The 8,790-nt window shown below is 50.4% G+C and overlaps 2 protein-coding genes across 2 annotated transcripts in view; one reads left to right on the top strand and one right to left on the bottom strand.

Annotated features, from left to right (window-relative positions):
* YIPF2 (Yip1 domain family, member 2) overlaps positions 1-2,719 on the bottom strand; it is a 5,738-nt gene extending 3,019 nt beyond the window's left edge. Inside the window, exons 1-5 of the mRNA XM_010828345.1 lie at positions 2,616-2,719; positions 2,403-2,461; positions 1,634-1,788; positions 1,438-1,518; positions 442-529 (exon numbers count right to left, since the gene is read on the bottom strand). Coding sequence (XP_010826647.1) covers positions 442-529; positions 1,438-1,518; positions 1,634-1,788; positions 2,403-2,433 — 355 coding nt within the window. The 5' untranslated portion in view covers positions 2,434-2,461; positions 2,616-2,719. The remainder of the gene's footprint in view (positions 1-441; positions 530-1,437; positions 1,519-1,633; positions 1,789-2,402; positions 2,462-2,615) is intronic.
* Positions 2,720-2,753: 34 nt separating this feature from the next.
* Positions 2,754-4,689, top strand: LOC104979810 (chromosome unknown open reading frame, human C19orf52). The gene is given in 3 exon segments (XM_010828343.1): positions 2,754-2,946; positions 3,022-3,296; positions 3,298-4,689. Coding segments are annotated over 3 exon segments (825 nt in total). The 5' UTR covers positions 2,754-2,810; the 3' UTR covers positions 3,712-4,689.
* Positions 4,690-8,790: the final 4,101 nt, after the last annotated feature.

Below are 8,790 nucleotides of genomic sequence, written 5' to 3'. Positions count from 1 at the left end.
AAGATCTCTTCTCACCAAAGCATAGGAGGCCCATGTGGTCTGACTGATCACCTCTGGGGCCTGCTGGCAGCTTGTTACAGTGCAGTCACAGTGCTGCCCTGCAGTGCAAGCCTGTTTCCGCCACATGCCTCTTCTGTGATGTTCTTCCCCCAGGTCTCGCCACCCTTAACCCCGACACCAACTAGGCTCATTCTCTCACCCTCCTCAGCAGGGCCTTCCCTGAGCAACCCACACAACATAGCAGCTCCCACCCTCTAAACACTCTGCTTCTCCTCCCAGCCCCGCAGCCCTCTGCAGCCTCGCTTGGCCCTGTCTGCATGAACAGAGTACGTTTCAATTCTACCCGAGTGACTGTGCTTTGTGCTCAGCTGTATACCGGGGCCTGGCCCTCTGTCAACATGTGTTGCATCAGTAACTGAATGAACGCACAACCTCACTCACCATACAGGTCTGGCCGATTCCGCAGGTGGTGCCGTACAAAGTTGTGGCCGGGTCGGGGCAGCAGCGAGCCTTTGATCCGGTCCAGGACCTGCGGGGCAAGGCCAGGACCTAGGACAGAAGCCCATCTGGGGCTCCCTCACTACCCACAAAGGAAAGAGGGTCACCCTCCTTAGGGGTTCCTTCCCTGCTGACCTCCCACCTCCTCCATGCTCTCATTTCTCTCCTGTGGCCTGGAGCCCCTTGCCCTGGGCAGCCCCTACTCAATATCCCAGTGTCCCCCTACTCTGAAGGACGCTTCAGGGCCTGCCATCTTTTTCTTAGCTTCCCCCTCCTCTGTGCTTGGCTGCCCTGGACTCCCCCACTGTCCACTGCCTCCTGCCCCCAGTAAGAATTGTCAACAAATCCTGGGTAATCTTCCCCCATCTCTGCCAACGTCTTCCCTACTCCACAACCCTGGCTTATCACCATCTCCCACCCTGGCCTCCAATTTCATGTCACTCAGTCCTTTCCTGCTCTGAACCCTTCCATGACCCCCTAGCACCTTTAGGAGAAAACCCAAACTCTTTAGTACAGCTCATGAGATCCTTGGTGATCTGGCCTCTGCCTGGCCCCCACCTCACTCTCCAGACTGAGTGAGAGGCAGCCTCTGCAGCAGTGGTTGGCTTCTCTCACCTCTGGTCCCCTGCCTATGCTGTTCCCCGTGCCTGGAACATACTTATGCTTCCCTCCACTCTAAGTCTACCTGCTTGTCTAAGTCCCAGCAAATCTGTCGCCTTCTCCAGGGGGCCTTTCCCTGTGCACCATGTCACGTGTGCTCCCCGTGTTCCCGAGTCCCACTCAGGCCACACACATGCAGTCCACCCAGTCATGTCTACCAGCCTGGGTGGGGGCTGTTCTCCCATGTGCCTATTGCCAGCAATGGCCCAAGGCCTGGTGCACAGGAAGTTCTCAGTGAATAGTGGCTGCACCCCATCCCACCAGCTTCCCGGGTCTGACCTGTGAGGTGTCCACGTCGAAGAAGCTCTGATAGTAGCCAAAGGTCCAGAAACCAGGCTGCTGCTTCTCCTCCTGTAGGAGCTGCACAGTGCAGACTTTCAGTGCTGGGGTTGCGGGGGTGGGGGTGGAGGGGTGCGCCAGAGGGAGGGTAGAAGGGACAAGACAGAGGCAGGGCACAGGGACTCCTGGGACTCACCACAGTCTTGTCGCTCTCCTCTACCTCATCCTCAGCTCCATAACTGCCGCCTGAGTCCATTGCCACAGCCACGTGCCCCTTAGGGCTCAGCTGATCACTTCTGGTGGTGGTCTCATTCGGGGTCTGGGCCAGCAGATTAGTAGCTTCCTCAAACTCTGTCGAGAAGGAATATGGGACACAGGTGTATTTGGGAGTCGAGGCAATTTCGTTTTGCCCACAGCTTGTCTGGGGAGACTGGCGTGCTGCAGTCCATGGGGTCACAAAGAGTCGGGCATGACTTAGGGACTGAACGACATCTGGGAGCCAAGAGTAACCATCCCCACCTCGGTGTTACCCCCAGCCCAGAGTTTCCTCAACTGTGGTGAGTGGGAAGGAGGCGTGTCCCCTCCTTCCTAACACAGGACCACAATGAGGGCTGGCTCAGGGATGGGGCAGAGCCTCAGATTTGTGGTCTGAGTTTAAGATGGGAGCGGTGCCAATGCAAGAAGGAGATGCAGGAGACCCGGGTTTGATACTTGGATTGGGAAAATGCCCTGGAGGAGGAAGTGTCAACCCACTCCAGTATTCTTGCTGGGAGAATCCCATGGACAGAGGAGCCCGGCCGGCTACAGTCCATGGGGTCGCCGGGGTTCGAGTTAGGAATGGGTTTCATGTCTGGGTGGTTGTTCACAGCTGACTGGGGTTCGGGTTAGATCTGAGCTGGAAACTCGATGGGAGGTTTCGGCCAGTGGAAGGAGCAGGATTCGGGCCGGGTCGCGGCTGCACTCACCGTGGAAGGCCAGCTCGTCAGCCGCTGCCATGGTCTCTCAGGGTCGTCACCGCATCCCTCTGAGGATAGAGGCCAATCAGACCCTCTCTCGACACCAGTCGGCGCCGCTCCTGGACGCCAGCCCAAACCCCAAGCCCGGCCTGGCGGCTCCCGCACCCACCGGAACGTTAAATCGCCTCTCCTGCCCCGCAGGTGTACCCACGCCCCCCTTACCTGAGGCGATCTCAACCGGCGGGGCCCGGACTCTCTGCGCCTGCGCGACCCGCCTACCGCCGCAGATGACCCCTCTCAGATCTGACAGCAACATCCGGCGTCGGTCCGTCTGCTATCCTTTTCCGATGGGGAACGATTTCCGGTGATGTTGACGCTTGCACAGAAGAGATTCTCCGGGCCTTCTGTTTTGTATGCATGGTGTTTCTCTTCGGAGTGCGGACGCCCAGCCGGAAGACAATGGCGGCGGGCGCTCTGAAGAGATTTTGGTCCCGAAGCCGTAGAGAGGCGCGTGACGCTGCAGCCGCAAAGCCCGGCGTGTGGGCGCGGTTGGGTGAGTAGCGGCGGGAGGCGGCGGGATGGGTGGCGCCAGCGCCGGGCGGCTCTCAATGCTCTTTTCTCCCCTCAGGCGCTTGGGCCCGCTCGCTGCTCCAAGATTACGCCGAGGCCTGCAAGGACGCGGCGGCGGCGGCGCGGGCCCGGCCCGGGAAGGCGGCCGTGTACTTAGGGCTGCTGGGTGGCGCGGCGGCCTGTTGCTCCCTGGCACCGAGCGAGGCAGCCTTCGAGGAGGCGCTGCTCGACGCGTCGGGGACCCTTCTGCTGCTGGCGCCCGCCACTCGCAACCGCGACTCGGAGGCGTTCGTGCAGCGGCTGCTTTGGCTGCGTGGTCGCGGCTGTCTGCGATCACGTGAGCCTGGGCCTCTTCTCGCTGGTGTACGAGGCGCCCTTCGATGCCCAGGCCAGCCTCTACCAGGCTCGCTGTCGGTACCTGCAGCCCCGCTGGACCGACTTCCCGGACCGGATTCTGGATGTGGGCTTCGTGGGCCGCTGGTGGGTGCTGGGGGCCCGGATGCGCGACTGCGACATCAACGACGACGAGTTCCTGCATCTGCCGGCTCACCTGCGCGTCGTCGGGCCCCACCAGCTGCACTCGGAGGCCAATGAGCGGCTCTTCGACGAGAAATACAAGCCCGTGGTGCTCACCGACGACCAGGTGGACCAGGCGCTGTGGGAGGACCACGTTTTGCAGAAGGAGAAGAAGGACCAGCTCGCCCTGAGCCAGGTTGAGTCTCTGCTGCCGTCGGAGGCCGCGAGATGAAACTCAGACTCCCCGGGTCCCCACCGGGCTCCCGGCCCCCGCAGAATGCTGGCCCGGGAATGTGCAGTTCGTGCGTGTGAGTCTCAAACGCAGAGTGGTGGAAGTAAATTATTTGCAACGTTCTCTCCCTGGGTTTTCACAAAATCGGGGGCCTCCCTCTCACCTGTTCGCTGTGAGCAGACGGCTCATTGAGAGCCTCCCTGGTTTAAGAGTTGGGGAGAGCAGAGAAACGTGCCATGTCGTCTTTATCACTGCCAGAGTTGGTAAGAAACTTTAGACGGAAATAAGCCTTTTTCACTGGGCTTTACGGTTCTCCTGACTAGGGTAACTTGCAGATTTTCGTTTTAAAATTTGACCTAAGAGGTTTATTCTCTCTTTCCACGAGGGACATGTATTTTTTAATTCAGTTTGAAGTAATTGTAGTCTCAGAGGAAATTGGAACAATAATCGAGACATTCTGTGTGAAGGTTCACCCGGCTTCGCACAATTGATAACATTTCACACTGTCCTTATTGTTCCGTTGCTAACTCGAGTGGGACTCTTTTGTGACTCCGTGGATTGGAGCCCACAAGCTTCGTCTGTCTGTGGGATTTCTCAGGCAAGAATACTGGAGTGGGTTGCCATTTCTCTTCAGTAACCTTGAAAATACAGAATCATTTGGAAAGGAGTATGTCGCTAAGAGTTGGACATGACTGAGGGACTTCACTTTCACTTTTCATTTTCATGCAATGGAGAAGGAAATGGCAACCCACTCCAGTATTCTTGCCTGGAGAATCCCAGGGACGGCGGAGCCTGGTGGGTGCCATCTATGGGGTCGCACAGAGTCGGAAACGACTGATGCGACTTAGCAGCAGCAGCATGTTAATGTCTATAGCTGGGTTAAAATCATACTTTTAAAACTACTGTTACAAGAGTGAGACTGCCTCTGTCACTGATGGGGTCTATGACTAGTTAATAAATCAGGAGATGAAACAACCATCTTTGTTGTTACATTGTGCTTATCTGTTTTGCTGTTAAGTTTTGGTACTTGGACCTTCCCTTCATACTATAGGGTGCATTGGACACATGGTAATGTTTATGTCCTTATTTAGGGGCAGAGGAGCATCTTTAAGCCAGCATGTCTGTTTTACAAAGGAAAAATTTTGTTATTTTTCCAGAGCTGTGGCAGACTTCATGATTGAAACTAACTCCTCAAACTCATGGTATTATCTTCGACCCTAATAACGTGCTACTAGAAACTACTGAATACTGTTACTAGCCATAAATAAAAGCTAAGTACAGAAATAAGTGAATATAAACAAAAAGCAATGAAAACAAAAGAGAAATGATACTATAAATTGTAATCCTATACCATTACCTGCTGAAGGCTCTGGACCTGAATCCTGTTGTTCAAGAGAAATTAACCAGCATCAGGGACAGGTTTAAGATGCACTGGTATCAAAATGAGACTTGCTCTTTACCATGATCATGAAGTATTTAGAAAAAAGAGACAGACTTTGCTACTGGTCCAGTGGTCAGGACTCCAAGTTTCCACTGCAGGGGGCACAGATTCTATCCCTGGTCAGGGAACTAAGATCCCATGTACCTCAAGGCATGGCCAAAATTATAAAATTTTTGAAAAGTATTAAGAGGATTGCACATCGTCATTGAGTTGGTTATTAAATGACACTCAAAGCCAGGGAGTCCTACCATATTTGCTCCCTGCTCCAGTAGCTCTGGTGTCCTGAGTTTGGTATGAGGCATGTGGACTAGAGCGGTTAGGTTTGACAGGGGCCTGAATGTTCATGCTCAGCACCTTAGAGTATACACAAGACCTCCAGAGGACGGTCCAGCTTAAGCTTCGTTAACTGTTCACTGTTAAGCTTCCAGTATCCCTCAGTGCTCAGCCCAGTGTGGGCCCCAGCAAATGTTTATACTAGACATGCCCGTTATAGGTGGGAGTTGCTGTGATCCTACTGGGGAGGGGGAAGCAGACCGGGACTTGGCTCCCCATCCTTTGGCCAGTCCAGAGTAAGAGACCTTCAGATCTCAACCCTGCCCAGGGCATAAATAGCAAAGTAGACATAGTGTCTCCATTTGCATAAGGGCAGTAGAATCTGAGGAAGAAGAAGTGGGTTTTGAGGGAATCCCTGTCAATCCAATGGTTAGGACTCTGAGCTTCCACCTGATGGGAAGAACAGACTCATTGGCAAAGCCCCTGATGCTGGGAAAGATTGAAGGCAGGAGGAGAAGGGGACGACAGAGGATGAGATGGATGGCATCACTGACTCGATGGACATGAGTTTTGAGTAAGCTCCCAGAGTTGGTGATGGACAGGGAGACCTGGCATGCTGCAGTCCATGGGGCCGCAAAGAGACACGACTGAGCGACTGAACTGAACATAAATTGGCCACAGATATGCATGTGTCACCTGCATCCTGAACGCCCCTCCGCCTCCCTCCCCACCCCATCCCTCCAGGCTGTCACAGCACAGGCTTTGGGTGCCCTGCGTCATATATCAAGCTTGCGCTGGCTATCTGCTTTACACATGGTGATGTGTATGTTTCAGTGCTGTTCTCTCAAATTATCTCTCTCTCCTCCCACTGAGTCCAAAAGTCTGTTCTTTACGTGAAAACGGATTCTTAACCCCTGGGCCACCAGGGAAGTCCCAGAGGAAAGAAATTGAAGATACAAATAAATGGAAAGATAGGCCATGCTCATGGATTGGAAGTACAACTGCGCAGGACCCTACAGGGTCTTCCTGGGACAGACCCCACCATGTCCTTTGCCTGCCTTGTCTGTAGAAAAACTTTAACCTCCTCGGCTTTCCCCAAGTTTCATAGAGTAAATTCTATCAGAGAAGTGCAGAAATACAGAAACACAGGGAAAGAGTCAAGCAAGACAAAAATAATAGTTTCACCATTAAAGCCAAGGACCTTTAGTTCCTCCTCAAGGGCTATAGATAATATTCTGAGGCATGTCCTTTGAGCTGTTTTGCAGATACTGAAACGTGCACCAGGGGGAAGAAGTTAACACGAAGGCTGATGATGTTGAGTCCCAATTAATCAGTCAGAAGAATGTTAAATACACCTGGCCTTTAATTTAAAACTCTTTCCCTGAAAGCCTTGATGTTTAGGCCTTCTAAACATTAGCTGCCTGGGGGAATCCCCTGGTGGTCTCGTGGTTAGGATTCTGAGCTTCCATTGCAGGAGGCCTGGGTTCAATCCCTAGTCAGGGAACTAAGATCCTGCAAGGGGCACAGCAGTATGGCCAAACAAATAAGTAAATAATAGAATAAGATAAACATTGGCTTCCTGAACTCCTTGCTTGGGGCCCTGCAGTAATCACTGCACTTTCCTTCACCACAAAGATGCATCAGTAGGTTGGCTTTACTTTGTGTGGGTGAGTGATGCTACATTTGGTTCAGCAACAGAAGAATTAATATTGTTAAAACTATAATCCCTACCAAAATTTGAATGACATTTTTCACAGAACTAGAACAAAGAATCCTGAAACTTGTATAGAACCACATAAGATCCCAAATAGCCAAAGTAATTTTGAGAAAGAACAAAGCTGAGTTTATCATACTGCATGATTTAACCTGGATTTAATACTGCATACTACAAAGCTATTGTAATCAAAGCAGTACAGAAACAGATCAATGGAACAGAATACAGAGCCCAGAAATAAACCCACAGGTTTATTTACAAATGCTCCTTGGTAGTCAATTAATTTACCACAAAGGAGCCAAGAATATACAATAGGGAAAGGACAGTCTCTTCAATAAATGGTGTTGGGAAAACTGGACCACTGTCTTACACCATCCACAAAAATTAACTCAAAATGGATTAAAGACTGAAACATAAGTCCTGAAACCATAAAACTAGAAGAGAACATGGGCAATAGCTAGCTCTTTAACATCGGTCTTGAGGATAATATTTTTGAATTGGCACCAAAGGCAACAAGCAATAAACAAGTGGGACTATATCAAACTAAAAACTTGTGCTCAGAAAAGGAAAACATCAACAAAATGAAAAGACAATCTATGAAATGAGAAAGTATTTTCAAATCATGTATCTGCTGAGGAATTAATGGCGGCTCAGATGGTAAAGACTCCACCTGCAATACTAAGAGACCCAGGTTCCATCTCTGGGTCAGGAAGATGCCCTGGAGAAGGAAATGGCAGCCTGCTCCAGTACTCTTGCCTGGGGAATCCCATGGACGGAGGAACCTGGTGGGCTACAGTCCATGGGGTCACAGAGTTGGACACGACTGAGCAACTAACACTTTCACTTTAATATCTAAGCTACATGAAGAACTTGTAACTCAATAGCAAAAATGAATCTTGTTAAAAAATGGGCGGAAAATCTGAAAGTTTTTCCTTAGACATACAGTACATGGTACATGAAACAATACGTACATACAGAACAATAGGTACATGAAAGGGTGTATGCTAATCAGGGACATGGTATTTTAAACCCCAAGGAGAAAATACCTCACGCCTATAGAATGGCTGTGATCAAAAAGAAATAGCAGGTGTTGTCCAGAATGTGGAGAAAAGGGAACTTTTAAGGCACTCTTGGTGGGAGTGTAAATTGGTGTGGTCACTAAGGAAAACAGTATGAAGTTTCTTTAAGAAATTAGAAATAATAAACTCAAAATGGATTAAAGATCTAAACGTAAGACCAGAAACTATAAAATTCCTAGAGGAGAACATAGGCAAAACACTCTCCGACATACATCACAGCAGGATCCTCTATGACCCACCTCCCAGAATATTGGAAATAAAAGCAAAAATAAACAAATGGGACCTAATTAACCTTAAAAGCTTCTGCACATCAAAGGAAACTATTAGCAAGGTGAAAAGACAGCCTTCAGAATGGGAGAAAATAATAGCAAATGAAGCAACCGACAAACAACTAATCTCAAAAATATACAAGCAACTCCTACAGCTCAACTCCAGAAAAATAAACGACCCAATCAAAAAATGGGCCAAAGAACTAAATAGACATTTCTCCAAAAAAGACATACAGATGGCTAACAAACACATGAAAAGATGCTCAACATCACTCATTATCAGAGAAATGCAAATCAAAACCA

This window comes from Bison bison, unplaced genomic scaffold (assembly GCF_000754665.1).
Source record: "Bison bison bison isolate TAMUID 2011002044 unplaced genomic scaffold, Bison_UMD1.0 scf7180017864492, whole genome shotgun sequence".
Classification (NCBI taxonomy): Eukaryota; Metazoa; Chordata; class Mammalia; order Artiodactyla; family Bovidae; genus Bison; species Bison bison.
Note: the sequence above shows the minus strand (reverse complement) of the source record. Positions and strands in the feature narration are given on the sequence as shown.